At 44.2% G+C, this 25,777-nt stretch overlaps 5 protein-coding genes across 5 annotated transcripts; 3 read left to right on the top strand and 2 right to left on the bottom strand.

Moving 5' to 3' along the window:
• The first annotated feature begins 419 nt into the window (after window positions 1-419).
• LOC131288223 (protein sprint) lies at window positions 420-9,613 on the top strand. The gene is made up of 13 exons (XM_058317340.1): window positions 420-839; window positions 903-1,053; window positions 1,153-1,371; window positions 1,449-2,705; window positions 2,825-2,984; window positions 3,059-3,624; window positions 3,706-4,132; window positions 4,206-4,307; window positions 4,385-4,546; window positions 7,508-7,959; window positions 8,029-8,397; window positions 8,464-8,662; window positions 8,748-9,613. The coding sequence occupies exons 1-13, from the start codon at window positions 490-492 to the stop codon at window positions 8,981-8,983; spliced, it is 4,650 nt and encodes a 1,549-aa protein (XP_058173323.1). The 5' UTR covers window positions 420-489; the 3' UTR covers window positions 8,984-9,613.
• A 4,195-nt stretch (window positions 9,614-13,808) lies between these two features.
• Window positions 13,809-15,330, bottom strand: LOC131289210 (uncharacterized). The gene is made up of 6 exons (XM_058318422.1): window positions 15,261-15,330; window positions 14,951-15,192; window positions 14,666-14,879; window positions 14,423-14,600; window positions 13,990-14,126; window positions 13,809-13,921 (listed from the first exon to the last, which is right to left on the bottom strand). Exons 1-6 carry the CDS (start codon window positions 15,328-15,330, stop codon window positions 13,809-13,811), a joined length of 954 nt encoding a protein of 317 aa, XP_058174405.1.
• Window positions 15,331-17,405: 2,075 nt separating this feature from the next.
• LOC131289207 (uncharacterized) lies at window positions 17,406-19,058 on the top strand. Its single transcript, XM_058318419.1, has 2 exons — window positions 17,406-17,451; window positions 17,518-19,058. Exons 1-2 carry the CDS (start codon window positions 17,406-17,408, stop codon window positions 19,056-19,058), a joined length of 1,587 nt encoding a protein of 528 aa, XP_058174402.1.
• Window positions 19,059-19,286: 228 nt separating this feature from the next.
• On the top strand, window positions 19,287-20,192 carry LOC131288026 (protein Vhl). Its single transcript, XM_058317123.1, has 2 exons — window positions 19,287-19,412; window positions 19,520-20,192. The coding sequence occupies exon 2, from the start codon at window positions 19,566-19,568 to the stop codon at window positions 20,028-20,030; it is 465 nt and encodes a 154-aa protein (XP_058173106.1). The 5' UTR covers window positions 19,287-19,412; window positions 19,520-19,565; the 3' UTR covers window positions 20,031-20,192.
• Window positions 20,193-21,243: 1,051 nt separating this feature from the next.
• Window positions 21,244-25,516, bottom strand: LOC131287003 (zinc finger protein 436). Its single transcript, XM_058316017.1, has 11 exons — window positions 25,447-25,516; window positions 24,058-24,152; window positions 23,952-23,984; window positions 23,840-23,878; window positions 23,630-23,762; window positions 23,459-23,553; window positions 23,300-23,389; window positions 22,855-23,231; window positions 22,198-22,651; window positions 21,872-22,069; window positions 21,244-21,441 (listed from the first exon to the last, which is right to left on the bottom strand). The coding sequence occupies exons 1-11, from the start codon at window positions 25,493-25,495 to the stop codon at window positions 21,244-21,246; spliced, it is 1,761 nt and encodes a 586-aa protein (XP_058172000.1). The 5' UTR covers window positions 25,496-25,516.
• Between the last annotated feature and the right edge of the window lie 261 nt (window positions 25,517-25,777).

Below are 25,777 nucleotides of genomic sequence, written 5' to 3'. Positions count from 1 at the left end.
AAACTATAATTAATCAATTCTACGAATATGTGAATGGTTCCTACCTGGACATATTAAGTATTCATAATCATCTGGCTTTATCGAATATCTGAAAGGAGCAATGTGTAATCGTACGAAGGCAGGCTGCATTTGTGAGCAACTTCTACCATTATTAAAAAAGGGCCTTTTTTTGATGTTACCCCGAATTCTACTGCATTTATTGTCGGTCGATATCAACCATCATATCAAGAGTAGGTCAACATACGAAGTCGTTTTGAATAAAATGATCGACGCCCTGTAGCGTCGACGCTCCGGAAGAGATAAAAATAAAGCAAACATTAATTGTTGTTTACATAATTCCGTATGCATGCAGTATGCTGAACCCAATGCGTGTTTCTTCCACTATCTCACAGGGCTGGTCTCGAGTCGCCGTATCGCAGCTACATTCGCTAGAGAAGTAACATTTTAAGCCGTTTAGCCGCGTTTGTCTGCGATTGAGCGCATTCCGGAATGGAATCGGAAACGGACGATAGCTGCTACGAGCGGAAGGACATACCCGTGGATAAATTCGGGGGTGATTTCTACCACAGTCGGGATGTAACGACACGTCAGTTGAACCGGCACCTGGCAAACTGTGCGGCCGACATCTCTCCGGCCCACGGGCGCCCCATTTCGTTGCCTGCGAAGCTATACGATCCCGGGGCGACGAGTGGTGGCGATGGGGACGGTGGCGGCCGCGATCAGCTCGACGGTGGAGCGAATGTGGTCGACAGTTCTTCGCTGATCAGGCGGTATGCAGAAGTGACCAAGTTTAAGCATGAATCATCAAACAGCAGCAGTGGAAACCGGTTATCAAGAGGGTAATACATCCAATTGAACATCACAAGAAAGAGAGAGTTCTAATTAAAAAAAAATTATTCCAGCACCGATTCATCACTGGTCGTAGCGAAAAAGCGCCTCAGTGCATTGCATTCCAACACTCAGATGCAGTCGAATGAAGGCGAAATAATGGACGACGACATGGCGCCACTTTTACCGAGCAATCGTGAGCTTTCCCAGGAGGAATTGTACGAGGTAGGGGAGGAGGAGGACAAGCTTAAAACAAAACTTTTCGGAAAATCTCTCACACATACAATGCTCGTTCGTTTATTTTCATCGCATCGCTTCTAAAAGTCTCATACATCACTGGTGTCCAGCTCGGAAGGAGGCATACTGGCCGAAGGGGAAGATACTTCCAGCGAAGAGTCGGAGCAGGAATCGGAGAATTCTGCCAATCCGTCGGCCTGCGTGTTGAGTTTGGTGGAGCGATTGCTTCGAACGCATCCCGTTTGGTTCCTGCCTGGAATACAGCGTTCCGGAGCAATACATCTACTGCAGGGAAAGGAAGAAGGGGTAAGCGACTAACACTGTTACTTTTGTTAGTCCATTCACCCCCGAACTAATCCTTTTCTTTATGATCGTTTTTTCAGAATTTCATCGTTCGGGGTTCTAGTCAGTCGAAAACGATGGCGGTGTCGGTGCGACTGCCAGCTAATTCGGGTCCATACATCGAACACTATCTAATCCAAGCCAACAATGGGCTACTGAGCTTGGAAAGCTCACGCTTCAAGTTCGATTCGATTCCCGCCCTCATTGCCCACTACACGCAGTGCTGCGACGAGCTACCGGTGCAACTCTGCCTTCCGGCCGCTTTGCGGGAAGCGAAAAACCGCCAGCAGCTGTCATCGCTGGCTCTGCTGGGACAGGAGTTCTGGCGCTATCCGATGGCCAGCTCTCCGAAACTGAAACCGACCACCGCCGCACCTCTGTCGGCTAACTCTAGTCACATGAACACCCCGTCCGAGGCGACACACTCCAGCGGTATTGGCACCTCCGTACTTAACCACACGCCCACGGTGGCCCACGGTGGAATGGGTGCTGGAGCCACCTTCGGTGAAACCCCGACCGACACGTTCTCGACGATGAGCAGCTTCACCGTCGGCAATGGGCATACACTCCTGAGTCCGGAGTCGATCGACAGTGCCATCATGATGTCACCGATGGATCCGACTCAGCAGCAAACTGGTATTATCGGGAAAACCAGCACTTTTAAAGCGCGCAAGCAAATCATCTCACCCGCTACACCGCACGAGGTCGAAAAACAGATTGAGCTGTTCAACGCCAACATCCTGGGTCATGGAAGCTCCACCGTAGTCCATAGCACGAATGGTGCTGACCTTGGCGGTGAAATGTCAACGTCGACAGCCTCTTCCTCGGTCGACGGTGGTAAACACACCGTAGTACACACCAGCACACTGGAGAGAAAACTTCGGGCACCACGGCCAACACCACCAAATACGCTCAACATTAAACCTATTCGGAGCCCTCCGGCACCACCGGCAAGGCGTATCAAACCTCCCTCGACGGCAGAGCACTTGACGTCAGCTGCAGATGCAAACGTTAGCATGTTTACTCCACAAAAAACACCGATTTCTACACCGACAGCTTCTGGGTTCCAAGCGCCGACTAACAGCAGCTTTCAGGCAGTCAGCAGCGCCGTGTGGTACGTGGGCGACGCTGATAATGTTGGGGAAAATCAAGGGCAGCGAGCTTCCGGATTTCCACAACAGTTGGAACCGGAGAGTGACCCGCGAAAGCCGGAACCACTCGATGCCGGCTGCATCAGCATTCCAACGAGCACCCGTGTAAGCCGGCGCAACAAGAGGAAAGAATCCAAACACTATCAGGTAAGAGGATTCTGATTCCTGATTTAGTTTACTTTGAATGACTATTTAATATTTTTTCATGAGAAATATTGGCATAATTACATTGTTCTATCATTTGATTTTTGAATGTTTTTCCACAGGAGTCGGATATACTAGAATCGCCGTCGGTGTATTGTCGAAGTACATTAGGGGACAAGATAAGCGACTATGAAGACATCTGGTCACAAGACGCCACCAAGAGCGACCGAAGGTCTCTGCTAGCATCAACTCGTCAAGGAGTCTACGGTTTGGAAGATTTAAGTGAGTTTATCACAACAAGCTGCAGAAAGCGACCGTCTTCTCAAAAACAACCATATTCTTTCTCAACCTTGCAGCGCTAAAGGGACTCGTTTCTCCATCGGTGGAATCCATGACCTACAGCCACGGAAAACTATCGTCGTACAAAGGGCCGGCTGGACACGGTGTGTCGACGTTTTCCGTGGATAACCTCGGCATACCGGTTCATGGGTTGGACTCGGGTGCGACGAGCGATCGTGCAAGCACACCGACCGAGAAACCGCGTCCTCCGGTGGCTCTCAAAACCTTTTCTCCCATACCGAAGGAAGACCAACGCTTTGGAGGCCGACCCGCATTTCTGGATTTGCGTCAGCGGTCGTGTTTGAACATTTCCAATTCCACCCCAGCTGGGACACCAATCACTTTTGATGCGGTAGTCGCGATCGGCAACAATCAGGAACAGAAGCAAAACAGCCCGTTTTATGCCGATCCGGCCGATATATTGTCGATGCACAATATTGTACGCCGCAGTCCGTTAAATCGGATGGCTTCGGCGAACAGTAGCCAGCGCCATTCGGAACCACCGAAGCAGCTGTTGGTTAATGAAGACATCCTGACACCTTCTGCGCATCCTTGGGGTAATGGACATGGATGCCATGTCAACGTGAGTACTACCTCAGTAGAGACAAGGGCTGACCAAGAACGGGATTTAATGCTAGCGTTGCTTTGCTTTAACCTCCAACAGAATAACTTTGCGACATCGCTCGATGAACTGGCGCTGGAGAAAACGGATTCACTCATAACAGGCGTTCGGTTAAATGAACTAAGCATCACCGGTGGTGGTGGTATAAGGTATGGGCATGGCAGCAGTGATTATGATTCGGACATACGATGGAAAACACCTTCAGCATCGCTGAAGAACGTCGACATTCATTCCGGCAAAATGCACCAGAAAAGCACGGACAGTCTGGCCACAACTTCGCGGCCTGTGACGATACATCAAATCATTGCCAAAAAGTTACCCCATTTAAACCTCTCCGAAAGACTGTTGGACGGTAACGTGATGTACGATGGTGGAGTTAACGGGACGAACGGAGATACCAGCTTCGGTACGCTCGGGAACAGAGGACAACGGAAGTCGGCTTATGACAACGTAGAAAAGCACGTCAATGGTATGTGAGAATGGTAACTTCATTCATTGACGGCCGTGAATTGATGGTGATTGTGTTCTCTTATTTTCACTAGCATATGCCACATCAGCCATCAACAGTGCGCATTCGGACGATGGAACCGTTTTTTCTGAACCCTGGGACAGCTCACAGTGGGACTCGTTTTTCCCGAACGAACGTAAGCACACTTAGCAAAGCGTTTTTACGATATCCAACATATTAGATCATTACTTCTGATTAATCGCTTTTCTGCAGAATCTGCTGCAAACGCCAGCAGCGCGGGCAATAACTTCGAAAGCAGCGGACTCGTACCGAAGGATGGTCGATGCCGTAAAGAGGGTTCGCAGCAAACACAATCGCAGCAAAAAGTGGCCACCATCCTGCGCACCCGTAGTTGCCGCGATCGAGAAATCTTGAGTGAGTATTATGTCGCTTCTTATAAGATAATATTTGAGGATTGATTTCGACATCGCTCGACACACTTTAAGTAAGAGTATTTAATTATTCCCTATTGTTTATGTAATTATACTTACCAACAATGATATTGAGTAATCTATTCGATGTATTAGGTCAAACTTTCACTTTAAAACTTCACGTTCATACACAAAAGGACCCAAGAAGCATATAAAGTCATGAATGCTTCAATGTGTAACATGTTGCCAGGTGATGTTTTGACTATAGTTTGGACAACTTTCGATCATCTGTGTTTTCGGTTATCCGATAAACGGGCTTGTATGATCGTAGTGATGAGAAAACAATACCACAAGAGAACAACCATGATGGATGTTGCTGTAGAAAAAAGATGCCACTGTGGGTATCATAAATCAAGGGTTTGTGGAAAATTTCCACAGATATTAACAACATCGCAGAAACAATATAGCTAAACACAAGGATAAGGGCCTAAGGCTCCGAACAGAAAGGGTTTGTTTATGTTCTCTACTTGCATCCTTTACCTGTAAAATTGGGAAGGTTTTGGGCAGTAGGGGTAGGAATGTAAATGTAATGGTTTTTTTTTACCTAAATTACTCTCGTATGTGCCATTCAAACAGTTTTCTCAAGTTGTTGTTGTGTTGAGTTTGTTTTCTCTTAACCCGACTGAAACAATAACAAAACAAGGATGTGGAAACTTCTTGATGGTTGGTAACCTTCACAACGCGTAATAAAGTCATGGCGTAGAAAGGATGTTGAATTAATTTCACTTGTTGCATCAGCCAAAGCAGTGTTTGTGAAAACCAGCAACGAATTGATTGACACACATTTCTCAAGCCACGACGAGAAGAGAAGAGAGCCAATTGTAATGAACCCAATTCGCCAGTCCCGCATGTCGATAAGTGGTGAAACCTTCGTTCAGGGCACATGCTACTTGGCCGCTCCCTTTTGGGATGCTGTACGCAAGATGCGGAGAGTGCGCCGACTCATAATGCCTCATAAATTGCACTATCTTCTGCCAACTGCACGCCTACCGCCCGCCCCGGAGTAGGTGGCAATCAAAGTTCGAATCGTCTGATAAGTGCCATTGTTTACTCACTGATTACTCAGTGCCGCCGCGCCGTAGAAGACGCCGTAGACGGAAGCTTGCACCAACTTCGGTACTAAGGGATCGGCAGAGGGTGGCATGCAGAGTTTGAGTTTACATATTTGCATTCGTTCGCCTTGAAGCGTTTTAAATAATGATGCGTTATTTTATTGCGTATCACTTCGAGGATGTTCTGTTCGAGGAACTTCTTTTCGGCGCCTCCTATGATGGTCATGCGATGGTTGGAAATGCTCGATCCGGGGAAGAGATGCGTAATTTACAGAGAATCTTATGAGCTGTAAACGGACTAAACGCACACACACACCCTCACTGTCACATTGTCGCTGGGCCAAGGGCCAAGGTCTCTTCATTTTCTTTCTTTCTTTCTTTTCTTGCCCGTCATGATAGCCCGTTTGGAGGGCCAGGAAATGCGCCTCGGTCGGGTTGGGAAAAGAGGAATCGACGGCCTACTCAGTTCGATTGTTGTCGTCGCGCTGAGCGGTCGATCGATGTTGATCTGTTGAGTAGAAGGACCCCTATATTGATCAAATTAGAGGCGCATTCGAGAGTTGGACATTATTTCCCGTGCGCCCGGAAGGAGCACGCTCGGCAGGCGAGAGGCCAAACCCAAAACAAGGACTTTTCCGGTCCGCGGCCCGTTCTAATGAGAAACTATCGATTTCGCCGCTTTGTGCAGTCAGGCAAAAATCGCTTCTCTATCAGTCATGAAGTGGTGCAGAAGGTGGTCACATGTAAGATACGTGAACCGGAATGAAGTAGCCGTGATAAACTGTATCTTCGTCGACGGTGCATCGTCGTCGGCGTCGGGCAGATGTGAATACGGATCTCGAGATGGCGATCTCGCACGACAACAACAGCATCGGCAGCCGGATACGGGAGGTAGCAGACCACCGGAGCAACGGGCTAGGCTTAGGGTAACCGGTAGTAAACCATCGGTAAACATTCACCACCGTGGCGGGCTTACGATAAATGGGATAGCGGCCGTTGCGTCAACGCCGTCGTTACGCCATGAAGGTGAATGCCGGACGACTGTTGACATAGTAGCCACTGCCGATAAGGGCCCGGCCATCGTTACCGTCGATCCGGTTGGCTGCGATGCTAGACAGTCGCAAACTCGCGCTACACGAAAGCGCTCAGCCTCTCTTAAAGATGTGAAATCACCGGAGCAGCAGCAGAGTTGCCGACGGTTTGAGCGATTGTTGGGCGGTTTCAGTATACAAGACGGTCTCCCTGTGCCGGATTGCATCTCTGCTGGGGGAATTGGGAAGTCATCGCTACTGCAAGTTTCCCATTCCACCGACTATCCGGCAGTGACAAATGGGAACCTGGTCTGCTCCTGCTGTCTGTGGCTGTTGGATCAGGGCTGGTATCGCGTTGAGTATGACGATTGTGAACCACCAACGCTCAGCACCTCAGACTGTCTGATCATGGTCGAGGACCTGGCGCAAGAACAGAACAGTGCCTCCGCCGTATCCACCCGGGGAGCTACGGAAGCGGCGGATGTTGAACAACTGTTCGGGCTGGATGAGAATGGCAACATCATTCTGAACTTGTGTCACATCGAGGAACAGCGTGGGCGGGCACTGCTGGTCAAGCGCCGATATCGTAAGATATTCAGCCGTCTCGACCACGCGACGGAGATCAACGAAACGACCCGATTCGATGGCATGTGGCAGATGTTGGTGGACAAACTGTTCGCTTGTTGTGAGGACAAAGTTCTTCAAGGTATACCAAACAAACGATAGGTTATGCAAAAGTGATGTCAAACGCTCGTTTAAACATAAGCATTATCTACAGGAAAGAGTTTAACACATTTGCCCCGTGGTTTTATTCAAACATAGGTCATCCACGCAACCGAACATCTCACAACGGTCCGGGAGAGTCGATCGCAACGTACGCCTTCTATCTTGCCAACAAGCAAGACTCGACCTTCTCGCGCAACATTAGCAACTTCATTGCCTGCACCAAGGAATCGAAGGCCGCACCCCATCCGCAGGTCGTGATGCGGAACATGCGCCAGTTTATGTCCGGCATGAAGAACTATCTCGTAAAGCACGGCGAGGGCGAGTTTGCGAACGAGGTGCAAAAGGCGCGAGCTCAGCTCAAACCGGACGAGTTCCTCAACCTGGACGCAATACTGGAGGAGGTGATGCACCGGCTAGTGATACTGCCACTGCGTGAGCATCTATACGGTTTGTTCGTGGATTACTACAGCCAGTCGGGTGACATACTGCTGATAGTGGAAAAAGTGCGCCTAACTGCGGGCCGTGGTCCAGCAGCATTCGGAATTAAGGTATTACAGCTCGAACGGCCGTGAAAGTTTGTGCGGATATAAACTATTTGCTCGTTTGGTCCGTTTCAGAACAATGTCATCCCGCCGAGTCCTACCGCCATGCGTCAAATCGCAACGCTTTTCGTGCGTCTTCAAGAGGCTGAGCTGCCGCTAGCAAAGTTGGATCTCCTGCTGGCAGCCGTTTCGACCATTTTTGAGGCCACCACCTGCTGCAACGGGCAGCAGCTCAGTGCGGACGACTTCCTGCCAGTACTCGTGATGGTGGTTGCACACTGTGGTTTTGTTGGTGCCGAAATCGAGGCCGAGTACATGTGGGGTTTGCTTCAACCATCGCTGCTGAGTGGCGAGGCTGGCTACTATCTGACAGCACTCTGCAGCGCGGTCCACGTACTTAAGAACTTTACTCTTAGTGAGCTGGAAGGGCACTCCACATTGGATGTAAGTATAGTCACGACGTTGAAGTTCTGCTGATACTGATGCGGTTTTTGCGGGATTGCTTTCTAGTGGGATTCCTCGACGATGCCAAACTGCTCGTCGGTGCTGCGCGTAATCATCCCCGATGAATACAACGGTTCCATACAGACGCGCACACTACCGATACGGCCGCACACGACTACCAAGGAGATTTGTCGAATTATTGCCCACAAGGCGAGAATAACGAATGCCCAGGATTATGGGCTATTTAAGCTGATCGACGGTGAAGGTAAGCAGCGCACCCTGGGTTTGCTGACCAACACAAACGGCAATCCGCGATACTTACAGATTTTTCTCACCTTTCCACATTATAGAAACTCTTCTACATGACACCGAATGCCCGCAGGACGTCCGGATGGCGGCGAAAGGGAAGCATTTTATGATCGCATACAAGCGGATCGACGCCAAAATAGCTTGGCCTACCGTGATGCCAAATAATGCTGCAGCAACCACCAATCATGCCGCTATTGCTAATACTATCACCAATACTACTACTATTGCTACTACAACAACTACTACTAACGCGAGTGATAATCAACTAAAAGTATAAAAGAAAAAACAAACAAACAATGAATTAAGCTTCCATCATTACACATCTAAGTCTGATATACTCTTTTTCATAAGACCGTCATCATCAACGTCGTAACATTGTTTTTATCCCCCAGCGTATAGTTTTTATTCGTCTAATTCGTGATTCTACTGTCATGATTGGTTCATATTGTATAGTGCGAATAGATTATATAAAAAAAGAAATCAATCTTATGTAAGCACACATCAGCAACAATCACCACATACACATACACTAGGGCGATTGACTCGTCTCTACACTATACAATATGATTCTCTAAAACAATGCAACTCATCTCTCAATACGTTAAGATTTTAACTCCATGCCCTGACTTATATACAACATGCATTATATTAACATATACACATTTTTGAGTGAGAAATCCATGCCACATTTGGTGGTGATCAGTTTGCGCAATAACGTTTATCTTCTAACAATAACCAAGGAACGTATGCCATTCTCTGTGATGATGAAGCGCGTAAAAAACAATTCTCTGCTCAAGATTATTCGTGTTTGAATTCTTCTGTGTCTCTGTATATAAACTAGAGAACCGTTAAGGCAGTTGCGCTTTTCTCTTCAAAGTTTCCTGCTGTATACGTTTAAGTTTGTCCTGTCACTTGTCATGAAATGACCAATAATCTTGCCTTTTTTTGTTTTGTTTTTATTTGTGTCGAAATTTTAGGGTGTATGAATTTAAAAAAAAAACCATTAAACGCCGGAAGATGCCCACAGGACACTCTCACTCAGCAGTGAATATTTACCCTCTTTTTTAACGGCGGGCACGCTGGGAGCGAGCAGCGTTTAGAGCTTCCAAACATTGCCTAGTCTATGCTTTGTTCATGTAGTTTGAGTTTTCGGTTTTCTGGAAAGTGTTTCAAGACAGCAATATTAAAAGATTAAATTATATTATTTTCCCACACTTTTTTGCCCATCGGAGGGGAGTAGGTGGGAGTAATGATACGTAACTAGGATTTTTGCTTAATCTAGCCCGCAATGTATGAGTGAACACACTTCGAAAGTTCCAACTTTCCTACATCTAATGTTACTAATGTTAAAGAAACCAACCATTAATTAATCTGCGGCCCCGCGCGTTGGCTGTTGCTTTTCTCGCGCGTGGAGCGCTTATAGCGTTTGAGTGTGAAATTTGAAGTTTTTCCTTCTTGTGTGTGAATGTACTTTAAAAACAACTAAACAATTCAAATTTTCTATGTATAACCATCAAATAACAGTATACATTATTGTTTGCTCCTTACTTTTCCTGACGTATTTGTAAGCAATCTGCAGTTGCTCAGGAGTGCCAAAGATCTTGGCGTAGTGCGAATACAATGAAACAAGGAAATTAGACTACACAATCAGAAACGCTCTGTCACTATTTGCTCAGATAAAAAACGACGCGTCTTTTCTTAACTCTTTGACTTTGCATTTATTAAAGTAAAACAAAAATTAATCACACTCACAGTTCGGCTGCTGCTAAATGTGGATCGAACGGACGGGACAAAAAGGGCTCAGGAACGACTCAACCTATTTTTGATAGCCATCTTTAGCCCACTCTTAACGCGATCAGTTTACTTTGTTGAAGAACGGAAACAAATTACACCAATTATCATAGTTATAGGAGACGACCCCACACTTGGTGAACCAGAAAACAGTATTAACTGCCAACCCCCCTTTCACATTACACAATCGATTCCGGAATTCAAGCAACTGTAACACCGCAGCATAAATACAATCGATGGGCAAGATGGGTGCGACACGAAAGAGTAATGATAAGCTGAGCGGATTTAGTACGACAGCCCAACTGAACTATGAAAAAACAAACAGACACACACTATAAGAAATATCTTGCCAAATAGCTATAGGAAGGTTTTTGGAAGCATCTATTTTTACAACAAGCGTATTTATTGAAGATAACGATGAAATAAACTCTCTCTATATACATACATATATATATAAAAAAAAAACCCTCCTTACTACAGCAACACGAATGTTACATGTTTATTTCACAAACTTGCAAGTAGTCAACAGCGAAAGAAACAATTCCACTGCTCTTAGGGCTCAAACCTGCTGTCAGAATGGGAAAGCAAACAATATAGTAGAAAAAAATCCGTTCTATTTCGTGTTTTTTGCTAGATTATAATTTTCGAATACTTTATTTGTTCCATTTCATAATTGTTAAGGGTTTTTTTTTGTCATGTAAAGTTACAATACATCATACATTATAGTGTTTCGGTTCGTTATTTCATTCATATATATTTATGTATAATATATTCAGCGTTGACCACAACCATCATTTTACAGATCAGTTTGAAATACTGTTTCGTTACTTTTAAACCAATATACCAAAAAACGTTTCATTGTATTTTACCTTTCTATCCATTTCATTTATATGTGCTATTACCGTTTTTTTTTTATATGCATTTGCTATTCGTTTTTGTGTATAATAATACATCTGATTATAAAAACTATTTTATTTAGTTTAGCGTTTGTATTTTTTGCTTGGTTTTTTTTATATGAAAAATAAAACATCTGAAATAATACGCTCACAACGCTTTTATTATTCTTCGTCCTCTTCGTGTCGTATAAACTGATACTACTCGTCTAATGGCTCACTCAATGGTTATTTTGTGTTGTGTTTCGTTTTCCCGTGTTTCAATCTTCCTTACCGTTTCCCTTTGTCTACACAACCTTTTGTTGACTCTGTCCTTGACCTCCTTGAGATACTTTTCTCCACCCTTCCTGCCCGATCCTTACAATCTAGAGGAGTACAACCTATTGCGTTACCATAGTAGCGTTTTGGAGAGTTTGTATTATTCTTTGTATTTCATCTTCCTTACTTTTTCTTTGCGTACGTAAGAATACTGTTTCTCTGCATAGTACGGTTATGAGAACACGGCTAGTTTTGCACACTAGTAGATATTACTTTGGTTGGTTTTTAAAAAAGATAACAAATGGTTTCTTACTTGCTAAATTTCACTCGAATTTCCAGTTTATAAGCGCCATATTAGTAGTGTGTTGTTGTTGTTGTATTTTTACTTCACGATTAAGGTGAATGTGTTTTTTTTTTTGGGAGAGTTTGTGTACTTGTTGAAACGTTGTGTGTTATATGTGTGTACTTAGCGTAACATTTTCATCTCCGCCATATCCTTTTTCGTTTACAACCTTTTTTTTCCATGTTCGTCGAATTATATTCCACGATCATCCGCCTCTTTGGCTTCTGTGAGTACGGTTTTAGGTACTTAAAAAATGAAACAAAATGTTCAATCACGTAGACAACACTTACAATTAGAATAGCGACAAACAGTGGAGTAGTATCGATAGTAGCACAAATAGTTGGCTTGTAGCTGTGTGTAGGTCTTTTTTTTTGTTTTGTTTTTTCATTGGATTCAGATGGTTCCCCCATGGAACGTTATGTATTTCTTCCCAGTTGATCGTTATGCTAGTTTCTATTTTTCATATGTGGACGCGTGCTGGCTTTGTGCGAATGTAGAAGACCAACAAAGACGGTGGAAAGTGGGAAAGAATATCAGCTAGTGCGATATGCGGTCAGTTTTCCTAAAATTCGTATGTGCACGTGGGTAGCATTGTATGATGGCGGGAATGAATTTTCTAAAAACCGATCTTAACCACTCTGGAATGGAAGGACGACATTGAAGCTGACGTAAATATGTTGGCTCCGTAATTTTTCCCTTTCTTTTACATCCGGCTGATAGAGGGTGAAAATACACACAGTAGGATAATATAAATTGCAATGTTTTACGCTTTTGGAGGATTTGGTGCAGCAGGTGGCCCGGATGGGTTGTCACGTTTTTCTTGTTCGTTTTCACATGTCCTACCTAAAAATGCATACTTATAGCCACTTGAACATTTATATCTTTCGTTACATCGATAATGTGCCGTATTAATGTTGGTTTGCCTTCTTTCAATTATTTAATTCTAATCACAACCGAAGACTGATATTATTATGCTAAATATACTTATATACTGCACTTATCGTTTAGCTTTTGTGTTGCAAGTGATTTGCAAATTATGTGTGTGTGTGTTTTTTTTTGTAACGGGAGGAAAATAGTTGTGTACAAATATTGCTGTTGTAGTAGTTTCCCATTTTTCTTCATTTCCTCATTGGTTTTTCCTCTTCTTACTGTTCGTTCTGCTCCAGATTTTCTGCCTGCACTATCGTACTGTAATTTGTGTCCATCACACGATACCTTAATCACAACCTTGTCCAACAATGTTTTCTTTTTTCAAGTATATTTGGTGCAACGAGAATGAACCCCTTTCTCTACTCGCTTCGCTTGGTGAAGCCGATGGCGAAGGAAATATAAATATGTTCCATTTTGTCTTCCTTGGCGTATCTACAGTACACGTACATGATCTTACCGGCTAGAGTTGTTGTGTATTACATATAATCTATAAAAAACTTATCGGTCGCAACGACCAGTACAACCATGGATCGACATTTGCTGTCGCTTGGAAATATATCGCAATAAATGCTGGAAATGCAAGTCGGAAACGTTCGGAAGAGATGTGGAGGAGGGAGGGATTGATTAGGAGAAGGGTAAGGACGTTCCAAAAATGTACGTTGCCGAACTTTGACGCTGAAGAGATGCAATTTAAATCTGGTACACGTTGATATGTTACCTTCGGGATCTAAAAATGCGCTTTTGCTCGGTAGGGAAATTTGTTGGTGGTGGTTTGAATATAGAAAAGATCGTGTTTAAAAAGATCCTATGTTACGGGGACGATTGATGCTAAAATTGGTTCACTTCATAGTTGTAGTAAACGTTCTGTTGCCCACTCCAGCTTACAGTCACCGGAAGGCATTGAGACTGACACCGAGAATAAGGAGCAGGACGACGACGCTACCCAACGTGGGCTTCCACTGGGCGCCTCCACCATGTTGCATCGCGGCGGGATTTTCTCCTGTTAGAAAAGAGATTTTTTAAAGCGATGAGGAACAATGTTTGGAGATAAAGCTTCGGTCTGCTTACCATTCAACACGTGCACGGAAACCGTTGCCTGTGCAATGTCGGCCAGGGCACAAGTGTAGTTGCCCGTATCGTATCGATTAGCATTCGCGATGTAAAGGCGGCTCATCGCCCCACCAGGAAGCAGGTCTGTCTTCACACTGGAACAGATAAAGGGGTGTAGTTATAGTTGTACTGATAAGGATTGCAATTGGTTCTCGAGGAATGTGCGAGTATCAAAGTCTGTAAGCAAATCCATCCAAGTGGTGCACTATTCTTAGAGCTACTATGAATAAAGCCCTATGCTTATCAACCCTATGCCATCCGTGCACGGAGGCCTGTAACAGATGCTAGAGTGACTTGCGAAGGGTCTGGATGATGGAGGACAGCCTAGTACACTTTTTTTCGTAGTAATCTTGAATCTTTTGGTGTAGATTCAGTTCAGAACTAAGCTTACCTAATTCCTCCTCTACTCGTGTCATAATTTAGCATCCGCATGCCGTGCTTCCAGGTGACGTAGCTCGTCGGCTGTGGTACCCTGCTGATGATACACTTCAGTTCGATCGTGCTGCCCGCCTTGTAGAACTTGTCCAGCGTGGCCTGACCTCTTTCGTCGATGATCTCCACCCGTGGTACTGTATCGTAAAAAAGATACTTTAGAGGCGTGCTTCCAAGCTCTAGAGGAGGTTCTGTTACCTACCGACTACAATTAGATAGACCAGGTAGACTAGCGGCGGGTAGGACGAAATGCGGCACTCATAATGACCCTCGTCACGCTCGTTCGAGTACTGGATCAGCAGCTGCCAGTTGTTTGGGGGTTGGAACTGGAGCGAATACCGCGAATCGCTGCTGTACGTCTGTCGGCCAACGGTGATGAGATGGATTTCATCACCCTTCCGTCGAACCCAGGAGACCTAAGGGTATTACCGAAAAGGACATCTTAGACTTGGTAGATCCAGAATTGGGAGTTGGGTTTCGAACTTACTGTCCGCTCGCGGAGATCGTTGACACGACAGTGCAGGTACACGTCGTTCCCAAGCTGCGTGGTGACGTTGGCGGCCATGTTGGCATCGTCGAAGAACGGATACGGATCGTGCGTGGTGCTTTCGGCCGACTCATCCTCCTGCTCCTCATCCTCCCCCGGTAGATCGGTGTAGGTGTAGGTGTCTTGCCAGAACTTCCTCGGTAGGTTCATAAACGAACTACCCGATTGCAGTGCAGAGGATTCTATGTGAAACAGGAACGTCAAGAATAGCACTCAAGGATTTGGCACATATCCTTGCGGAGATACTTACTCGGTGCCGCTCCTGACACGCACTGCAACAAAAGGTAGATCGCAGCTACTCCATGGACCTGGCTCTTCATCGCAGCATAGTTTTTCTTCCCTTGGCCGATGGTTGTTGATACTGCAGGAAGCGCCCTGAATTTGCGCCAGACCCACGATGTGTTTGCGTGTATTAACCTTATAGCTTCTCTATTCCTGTCAGGATCGGTCAGTTTACTGGAACGGCTACAATTACATCCTTTGGATGGCTCTAGGAGCACTTCGGAACGGAACACTTATCACTTCCCATGCATTGTGTGTTATAGTGTTTGTGGCTTTCTGAATGAACGTATTCAATAATATAAAAGATAAAAATTGGTCAAAAGCTAATAAGAACACCATTGTTGAAGGCAATAGATTTCGGGGCGCAACATATTACACCCTGAATTCGTATTCTATTGGCCCATTAATTCAATTCTGTACGTGCTCTGATGCACTAATCAATAATTCCGCAGTGTTCAAGCCAGAGCAGCTAGGGTCACCCAATACGTGATAATGAAACGCCGCTGGAAATCTGTGTTTTTCGAAAAAAAAAAGTTTGCTTCCTCCAGCAGCATGCGGAAGTTAGCAGCAGCCCCCTTTTGCAGATTGTTTCTACGAACCTACCTTCTTTAATTAAAATTCGCCGAAGCTGTGCTCTTATATCGACGCAGAAGAAAGCGAACCACTTCTACACCGATTTCTCCATATTGCCACACTCCAAAGCACGGATTTTCCTCTGGCTCTCTTTTCTAGCCTCCGGTGGTGGCAGGATTTTCTTGTTGCAGCACAACACTTCCTCCTCTCATCACAGCTTTGTCGTGGAGCGTAGGAAAAGCGCGAGGGCTCCAGCTATGCACATTTTCCACACGTTTTCCCCTAATAGATAAACTAATCACTTTTCACACTTTACTCGTGAAAAACTTAACAAACATCAGATGCTTTGAGCTAGTGAGTAGCCAGAATGGCGACACAAAGGGGAGCTATATATGGAGATTACTCGCACAAATCACTTCCAACCACTGACAGCGATTATACTTTCACACACAAAAAGGGGGGAAATGCTGTGCCGTGGTGCGTAGGTTGGTGGCCAAAACACATTTTACCAATCGGGGAAAAATTGGCGCCCAATAAAAGAAGTGGGAAAAGCGGCAAGTAGTAACAGCATTCACTTGTTCTGTGCTTTCCTTTTGTTTCTTGCAAACGAAGCGTAAAAACGGACTTCAAATTCCAATCAGGGCAGGCCGCCACTGAAACGAAGCTATACTATGCGATCCGAGCTCGGGGAAAAGAACATTTCAGCTAGTGATGCTGTAGAGGAAGTGTGTTGTCTGTGCGTACTGCGATATCCTTACTGGTTTTGTGTGGACGAGAGTCGAAAAGCCTTTTCGGAGCCACATTCGCTCTCGGGTTGAAGTGCGCCGATGCAAACGTTGGCGTGTTGTAACATTTCATTGGAGCATGGCCATTGTAATGGAGCTAGAAATTTGGTTGTTCAAACATAAGCTAACGGTAGTGCGACCTTAATGTTGTTACAACCCAACCATTTACACTTTCCATGCACCGTACAAATTTACCACAAAGATTAATTTGTAACTGGTTAGATTGGAAAAAGAAAACTCAACTGCTTTTGGAGTATTTGCGATAAATTTGCAATCCGGAAACAATTTTCATAATTAAAAAAAAGCAATTAAATCAGATTATCATACAAAAATACTTAAAGCCAATAAATCTTAAACCAGATATGGGTTAATTTTAGTTTTATCTGATTTTGTCTTCCCACCAATCAAATAACACCCCAGAAAGAACAAAGGGTTCTATTTAAAGCGGAATCCGACCCGAACACAAAGAGGAACATACGGTACATATGTTCCACCGGTATGGAGCATATTTATGCGATCCATCATAAAAATAACCGGCCCGACTGCTCAGCGGGAGCCAAAGGCGTCCGGTACCTTCTGGTTCGCCACCTTCTGGTTGATGTATCGATCTAAATCAGTTCACTAACAAATTCCGTCGAGAAGAGATCTTGCGTCTAGCGGTAGAACTAGCATGTGATCGATTTTATCTCCTTTTAGCCATTTTAAATTGAAGTGATTTTGTTCCCCTGTTTGCTCAGTTGCTTTCGAATAAAGCAATGAAACAAACGATTTTATTACACGATTGTGTGCAGTTTTTAAAAGGTAATATTCAGGAGTGTTCTTTGGTGCAGAAATTTTAGCAGCTTTGCTTTTTGGTGTTTTTGTCAGAATTGCATCTTTATCTTCAAAACGAACAACCATGTGATGAAAGCCGAACCACATCCGACCCGTTGGAGCTGGACCAAACTTCGTCTAATTCCGTAGAAGAAGAAAGCACCTATTTAAACGTGGCCTCCTGCATCCCATCCAGTAACGCACGTGTTGCCTTAGCGGCGCAATGCGTTTGCTTGCTGGAGAGAATCGGAAAGGAACTAGGTCTCCCGGACGTGCACGTGGAAAATGTAACCATAGAGGGTGAGCAGGAGGGGGAAGCTTCTTACCTCGACATGAGCGGAACCAACACACCGAAGGTGAATTTGAGCAACTCCTCGGGCAGCATTGACGTAGGACCAAGTGATCCGCCGGGGGACGGTGTTGAAGAATTGGGAACTGAAGCGCTTCCGGTGGAAGAGGAAAACTCCTACGAACTCACAACCGATCAGATTCTTTACGACGAGTGTCAGCAGGAGGTAGTGTGTCAGGAAACCGATTCGCAGATCATCAGTCCGAGCCCACAAACGCCAACACCGGAGCAGAGCCCTTCTGACGAAAGCCAATGTCCCTTTGGAGGCCTTCCGGCCTCACATTTGCGTCTGCAGCAATCACCCAAACACGGCACGCTGTTCAAACAGGAAAAACGATTATTTTTCGATCAGTTTAAGAAGTATTACGTGGGGTTGATTGGCAAGTGGCTGCTCGTATACAACAGTCACAACGATCTCAAGCCGTGGCAAACGATCTACGTCAAGGGCATCAAACTGGACCTGAGCCTCAACGATCACATCAACGAGAAACACTTGTTCCAGATCATCACCAGTACCGACTCGAAGGTGCATTTCCTATCGCCCAGCTTCCAGGATCTCAACGAATGGATAGTGGCGATCGAGAACAATCTGATAATCGATAACAAAGGGGTGGAACGCATGCCAAACGAAGGGACTGTGGCCAGAAAGCTACCTTCACCACCTCGCTCTCCGTCGGCGGCGATCGGCGGAGACGAGACTGACCGACTCGCAGTTCCAACCCAAGAGGATGGGATTTACGAGGAACCGGCCCTTTATCTGAAGCCAGACACGAACACGATTCCGCCTAAGCATCCTTTCGGATACGATACGCCCAAGTCGACGTGCGTCGTTCACGAGGCTTGTGCTGAAAATCCAAAGCCTGAACTTCCAAAGAAAACTCTTGAACCCGTTGTTGCGGTCGCTCCAGCGTCCTCACCTCCGGTCACGCCAGTAAAAAGTTGGCTGAAAAATAAATTTAATCGATCTCCAAACGAGCCCTTGGAAGGGAAGGCATCGAAAAAGGCGCTCAAAAAGTTGTCCTTGGAGGAACTTTCCCTACCAGCGGATTCGCCAGAGGAACCAAAAATAAAACAATTGCCACCATCGCCAAAATTTTCCCTGCCGACCACGCCGTCGAACAAGGGAACGAAAATCAACATGATCATCAGTCAGCTGGAGGCCAACGGACAGCTCAACTTGCTCTCGAAGCGGATGACGGAAACGAACAAGCGGTACACGTGGGTAGCGGACGATGTAACTGGCTGAAGAAGTGCGAACCATCTTCGTTTCGGGAAATTCAAAAAGGTTGAATAAATTGTGATTTTAGCTGCAAACCATACTCTTTCAATTAATAAATTCTGTTCACTAAAAAGCTTTCCGGCATTGCTTCTTATATTTCCATTATCTTCTCAAAATTCAAAGTAGATGCAGGTCGTGCGACAAGCAAACTTCACTCTATTTGACGTTTGCTGGTTTGTTGTGATTATACTTTTGTGCTCATTCATAGCTAAAATACGCAAGAAGTTAAAGGAGCCAACTATGTTTTTGAGATAAAAGTTTTCCTACAGCTGTGCCACAAATTTTAGGCCTTTTAATTCGCAGATGTGGGAGATCTTGTTGGTAAGTTGTGATGCAAGCGAAATTTACATTGGCTGCTATGAACAAAAATACCGTAGTTCTACTCGTAGCAGTTTTCTGATTCCATGTTCTATTTGTCGTTCGCGCAGTCTGCTGCTCGTTAATGGCACACGGACAAATGCGCCCAGGCTGGCGATGGACAGCGAGATCAACCTGAAGTCGCAACACTCGGAAATACGCTCGTTCGTACTTTTCGTCAACACCACCCAGCGCGAGGTGGACGTCTTCTGGGTGAACTACAGCGCCCGGCTGATTCACTACACGATGCTGACACCCGGTGCCCAGTGCATGGTCAACACGTACGTTACGCACCCCTGGGCGTTTAAGGACAGGGTTTCGGGCGAACGGATGCACGTGCGGCATCAGCCCGTTTACCTGCCGGAACCTTACTACAGGAACTTCGACAGTACGGGGCGGTTAGCGAGAAAGGAAATCAAAATTCACTTCCCAGTTCGTACGTTGACGGAAAACTGTCTCTGGAGAATCCTCGCATTGGTGCCAGAGCAGGACGAGGAGAACTTACTAAGAGAGCTAGAAATTCCACGCGTTTTAATACATGAGCTTGCAATGTTGAGGAAAAATAAAGCAAAGAGGATATGACGACCATAATGCCGTGTCGGATGCAGTGGCTTTTTGGAAAAAGAAATCTTTGTGCTGGGAAATGACCACTACAAGGCCTTCTGAAAAACAGGCACAATTTAGCCCAACGAACTAACTATAACTATAAGCAGAATAGGTTCGCTTTGAACAATAACGTTAAAAATCGGTTACATGTAGAAAAAATATAAATTATGCAATAAAACATATGTTTAAGAAAAACAACACTTTCATGGTTATGCAGTAATTGTTCCATTTATTTGCATTAATCTAGGTATTGCCACATATTACCCCGGATTTGTGTTCGTCTTGACATAAACTTTCTTCACTCTCTACACATAGCGTTGAATAGTTTAGATAATGGCTGTAAAGAAACGTAGAGAGTTGTGTGCTCGCCCTGTGTTTTCAATGCGCTACTTGTTTTACCTCTCTTTTATCTTTATTTAACGACAGTGTTGGCAAAGATGATTTTTAATGGGACATTTAAATTGTTCTTAAATCTTATGTATCATCTCGATTTTTCTCTAACAACAAATGACCACTAGGTAAATATAATTTTAAAATTCATTAAGCCCTCATTAAATACACCACCAGCGCTCATCAATATTTCGTTTCAAGTCAAATGAAAATGAAAATATTACTCGCTTCTTTTTTTGTTACTTAATTTTCTTCCACATCCTTTTAAAAGTTGTCGCTCGTTTTGTACTCTTTTTGTAGAAACTTTTTTTCTGCCTCCTTTTATCTTACTCTTCTTTATATTAAGGGCGTTTTTAATGCCTGCTGTCCGCATGCCACCCTTATAGCCTAACTTTTTTTTAACCGTGAAACGTGCAGTCTTTTGAGCCATACGAATGATCTTATAACATCTGAAGAACCTGCCCATTTTTCTAGTTGGCCTATTTTTGCCGGTCACATCCGAAAGAAAATGGTTGCACATTTTGCCCACAGTATCATCGGTTGATTACATTTTATACAACGTAATGATTGATCGCTGAAGGGGCGAGATGATATACTAATAACTAATGACAAAGAAAGCTATACTACAAATATCCTGGTTTGACGTATACTAAAACGTTACATGGTTTGCTGTTGATCTTCGTGGTTGAAATGCTTTCAAATCGCTGCTGAAAGTGATTGGGATATCTTTATGGGAGACCGTTTGGGTGTACAGGATGAAGATAATCAAAAGGGTAAGGACACACCACAACGGCACTATTTAGCTGTGGAACTTCTCAATATGACGCGACAACGTTTGGGGCGTCTTGAAGACGTTATAGCAGTAGGTGCAGATCAGTTTCGGTGGGCCCGTAAACGTGTTGTTCAGCGTATTCGAGATACCGAACAGGTTCTGTGTCTGAGCCAACATGTTGGCTTGCAGTTCCGTCTTAATTCTATTGAAATTGTTCATTTTTTCCTGCGGAGGTAAAGAGAATGTCCAAGAAATTATTGCAACGGATGCGCCACCGCAAAATATTAACATGCCAACACTAAACCAAAGGAGGAAAAAAGTAGTGAAACAATAGCACACTAAACCCTATGAAGCTGTCGGAAAGGCACTTGTTAACTTAAGACTTATTATTTGTTACTAACTGAAATGAAACATCAAAAAGTTTAAAAAATAACGAGAGAAAATCATGTTAAACCAGAAATAGCAGGTAAATGAACAGACGATTTGAAAGCAAGACACAGAGCGCAACAACCTTTTTAATAAAGAGATCAAAGCAAATGACTACAAATTCAGGAGGATAAAACAAGCAAGCGGAAACTTAAAATTATGTTAACTGAAAACGTAAAAGTAGGTTACGGTAAAAGGAAAAAAATATTTATTTTGATTCACACTTTACTTCAATGTTTTGATCGATGTCCACTTTCATAGCCATCTCGGATCGTTGCTGGTGGTGATGTTGCTGCTGCTGCTGCTGTTGTTGCTGCTGCTGAAGATGTTGCTGCTGTTGATGGTTTTGCTGCTGTTGTTGCTGCTGTTGGTGCTGTACTTGTTGATGTTGGTTCAAATGCTCATTTATATTAAGCAGTTCTGATACCTGGAGTCATGTGTGTAACAGAAATCATAATTGGTTAAAGTTGTACTGCAAGTAATATATACCGAGATAAAACCGAACTGAAATGCTGGGGCAACATGCAGAACTAAAAACGAAGCCAAACAACTCACAGATAGAACCTTTTGTTTGTTGTCGCCGTTGCTGGTCTGCTGATTTGCCTGGTTGATCTGATTTTGATATGACTGGAAGCTGGCGTTCATCACCGATGCTGCCGGGTGTAGCTGCGCGTGGAGTAAATGCGGTGGCGGTGGAGGTGGGGTTTCGATCCCGTTCAGCCCGTGAAGACCGTGTTGGATCAACTTCTTATCGTCGATCGGCAACGGAAGCGGAAGGGCAATGGGAAGACCGTGTGCCACTCGCAAATGATTGCTCAACCCATCCGCACTGTCGAACGAATCGTTGCAGTTGTGATAATGGCAGTAGTGCTTGGGTGTCTTATCCGTCCCACCTTCGGCGCCAAGCTTTTTGAGATCAACGGCGGGATGGTGCATCTGCATGTGCTTCGTCAGATGATTTTTCATAGTGAATCCTTCGCCGCAACTTATCACGGGACAGGTGAGGTATCTGTGAAGAGAAAAATAAAATCCAAACACCGTTAGTTCCACTTGGATTTGGACCTGGTTTAACGCCTTTTTCGTTGGATCACTGCACGTCTCTTTCGACCTGCGCAGAAGCGAACGTTAGCGAGAGGTGAAGAACGAGGCACCGAAGGAATGCCGGCGACCAGCGAAGAGGTGGACAACGGTCGGTGGACAGTAATTTCTTACCTCCCGTCGACATGCCTTTGCACGTGCTTCTTCAGCAGCACTTCATCGTTAAAAGTCATCGAGCACATGTTGCAGGCGTAATCGCCATGCTGCTTCATGTGCAGCACGAGGTGAGATTCTTGAATAAACTTTTCTTCGCACTTGGTGCAAGAATAGCCGAAGTTTGTGCCATGTATTTTCATGTGTTGCTGCAGGTGCGATTGTTGCTTAAACGACTTATCGGGACACTGCGGACAGAAAAACCCTCTAGTCGAACTGTGGTTGGTAATTAAATGAAGGTTCAATTGAGTAACTTGGCTAAATTTGCGTGGACACTGATTGCATACGTACAGGGTGGTCTTGTGGTGCGTTTTCATATGGTTGTTTAAGTTAGTGACCTGTAACAGTAAAGTAAAACCGACATTAGGATAATTGTTGAAAAAAGGGAAACGCTCGCCTTTAATACCTGCGCAAATGAGCGGCCACAGTTGGATTCAATACAAACATATGGTCGTTCGCCGGTATGCAATCGTCTGTGATTATTCAGATTTGTTATCTTGAAAAAAAAATCGGAAAAAGTTCTGATTAAAACAACCTGTCGGTGTACATAATTCGGTAAACTTACCTGAGTGAAGGCCTTTCCACAGTCAACGCAAACGTACGGTCTTTCGTTAGTGTGAATTCGCACATGATTTCGAAGATTAGCCTGTTGAGTGAAACCTGGATCGAAGGAAATGAAGCACCGTAATTTTTTAAATCATCCATTTGGCGACAAAACAACGATTGAATGGCTTACCTTTCTGACAAAACTCGCACACGTATTTCTTCTCCGCCGAATGATTGCGGATGTGATTGAGCAGTGAAGTTTTGCGGCTGAATGTTTTATTGCATATCGGGCAGCTGCCTTCTTCGCCATCGAGAACTTCGTTCTGGAAAGGAAAAGAAAATGTATTCAATTAAGCCAAACATCCATAGTAATTTGCCATTTCAGATAAACTTTTCTTACATCGATAGTCTGCAAAGTCGCTTCAAGATCGAAATGTACCTGCACGAGAAGGATCAAAGCGCAATCAATCATTTTGTCTCAACGAACGTTTGAAGTGTTTCCAATAACTTACCAATTTCTTGGCGTTCGGGTCCCCTTGATTGGCCTGTTTGAACGAAATTGAAAAGCATGGTTAAGACTGCATGCGCTACTGAACGTGCAAGTGCCGCGATACTTACGGTGTTCCCCAACAGCACCGGTAGGTTGGAGCTAGTGGGCACCATCGTGGGGCGCGAGCCATCGTAGAAGTTGGGCATCATCCCTTTCGAGATTCCTTTAAAACATAAACCTTGAGATAAACACACACGAGCACGGACCAGTGGCGGCGGGCGAGGGTACTGTGGACAGGATCGTAAAACAATGAAAATGCAACGATTAGCAGGCAATTTTTTAACCGAAAACGATAGCGTTGTTTCTTTTGCAGCTAAAAATAACACCCCCTTCTGTGCTCACAGACCCCCTCAGTCATCCTATCACTAGTTTCACTATAGTTACAGCCTCATCCTAACCACCGGCCGTAGTTTCCTTACCGCACTCATGTTTTCTATTTTATTTCATGTGCATGAAATCTAGTTACCTCAAGTCAAATTCAAAATATCATTGCAACACCCACAAAAAAGCGATTTGTGTACCAATTCCAGCAAAGCTACCGATGCTTCTCTTAAGTAAACACAATCGGAAGAAAAAAAAGTTTGACAGTCCAAGTTGCTTGACAACGCTGTGCTCCGTCTACACGTCCGGTGCTGCAGCGTTGGCTCAGTCAGGATGTCTTGACTAGGCAATTTGTGAATTCGTTTACAGGGTTTCGCAATCCTATGAAAGTGATTCTTTTTTTATTACTTATAATTTGTAGACATGTGTTCAACATAGCCCAATGTAGAGTTGATATGGTTTTGAATACAATTTCAATAATCATACCGTTTGGAATATAAAACAATGATCAAAATTAGTACAGAGTGGTAAATTTGTACATTCTTCTCAGAGGAAATATCACAAAAACAATTTTATTATGAAATAATAAGTTTAGCAATAGAAACCAGAATGAGAAAATTTTCTTTAATTAATAGTTTAATCGATATAAAATCGTTAATGCTCAATAACATTTCAAAAACTGTATTATGAACCAAACGCATTCCAGGTTCTATTTTGCCTAAGTAACTATTATTGCTGATTACTACTGAAAGTGTTTAGTATAAACTACGCTTCTTCTTAAGGAAATTGGCAGCAAATTTATGGAATCGGCTCTTTTTCTGTATCATACTTTAATTCACCAACCAAAATCAGCCCGCAAAATAAGGATCATTCGGGTAGAAGACAGGAAATTTATTATCTCTTATCTTTCACGGATCTTTTACGAACATCATTTGTATACATGACTTTATGAAAATTATTCTTTGGTTAAGAAAGATAAAAAAGCTATATGAAAAACTTGTACAAATCTGTTGATTCATTGAAACATGTACAACATTAATTGATAGTTTTCAGAATTCTACCCTAATCCTTGCCTGCATTTTAAAGAAAGTTTAGAAATAGAAACCCACTGTCGGTGTTTCGGATACTTACCTTACCTTGCTTCAATAAAAGAAGGAGTTGGAGGTATAGTGTGTCAATGTCCATATAAGAGCATTCAATTTTCCTGTTGTCCTTTAAAAGATTAAACAATTCAGTACTCGGTTAGTAATTTAGCAAATCGACGCATTTAGTTCAAAGGAACATGCTTTCCAAAATAATAAGCATACAAACGAAGAGCACATGCAAAAAACGATAAAATATCCTTTAATCGGTGAGCTAAACAACAAGTAGTTTTAATGAAAACATTGCCCCACTCTCAGCGCCAATATTTTCCTTCGCACACATGTGCACCGCCGGGGCCGAGGTCGAGTCCTACCTGGTGGTATT

The sequence above is a fragment of the Anopheles ziemanni genome, chromosome 3 (genome assembly GCF_943734765.1).
Source record: "Anopheles ziemanni chromosome 3, idAnoZiCoDA_A2_x.2, whole genome shotgun sequence".
NCBI classification, from domain to species: Eukaryota; Metazoa; Arthropoda; class Insecta; order Diptera; family Culicidae; genus Anopheles; species Anopheles ziemanni.
Note: the sequence above shows the minus strand (reverse complement) of the source record. Positions and strands in the feature narration are given on the sequence as shown.

Excerpts from the sequence above, each read along its gene's own strand:
- LOC131288223 (XM_058317340.1), top strand. The coding sequence starts at position 490 with ATGGAATCGGAAACGGACGATAGCTGCTACGAGCGGAAGGACATACCC. Across the intron at positions 2,985-3,058 it reads CTACGGTTTGGAAGATTTAA|CGCTAAAGGGACTCGTTTCT; the intron begins GTGAGTTTATCA and ends TCAACCTTGCAG. Across the intron at positions 4,547-7,507 it reads CCGCGATCGAGAAATCTTGA|GTCATCCACGCAACCGAACA; the intron begins GTGAGTATTATG and ends ATTCAAACATAG.
- LOC131289210 (XM_058318422.1), bottom strand. The coding sequence starts at position 15,330 with ATGAAGAGCCAGGTCCATGGAGTAGCTGCGATCTACCTTTTGTTGCAG. Across the intron at positions 14,880-14,950 it reads ACGATCTCCGCGAGCGGACA|GTCTCCTGGGTTCGACGGAA; the intron begins GTAAGTTCGAAA and ends TAATACCCTTAG. Across the intron at positions 14,601-14,665 it reads GGTCTATCTAATTGTAGTCG|TACCACGGGTGGAGATCATC; the intron begins GTAGGTAACAGA and ends TTTACGATACAG.
- LOC131289207 (XM_058318419.1), top strand. The coding sequence starts at position 17,406 with ATGAAACAAACGATTTTATTACACGATTGTGTGCAGTTTTTAAAAG. Across the intron at positions 17,452-17,517 it reads TTGTGTGCAGTTTTTAAAAG|AATTGCATCTTTATCTTCAA; the intron begins GTAATATTCAGG and ends TGTTTTTGTCAG.
- LOC131288026 (XM_058317123.1), top strand. The coding sequence starts at position 19,566 with ATGGACAGCGAGATCAACCTGAAGTCGCAACACTCGGAAATACGCTCG.
- LOC131287003 (XM_058316017.1), bottom strand. The coding sequence starts at position 25,495 with ATGGACATTGACACACTATACCTCCAACTCCTTCTTTTATTGAAGCAA. Across the intron at positions 23,985-24,057 it reads CGGTGCTGTTGGGGAACACC|GCCAATCAAGGGGACCCGAA; the intron begins GTAAGTATCGCG and ends TCGTTCAAACAG. Across the intron at positions 23,879-23,951 it reads ACCCGAACGCCAAGAAATTG|GTACATTTCGATCTTGAAGC; the intron begins GTAAGTTATTGG and ends CTTCTCGTGCAG.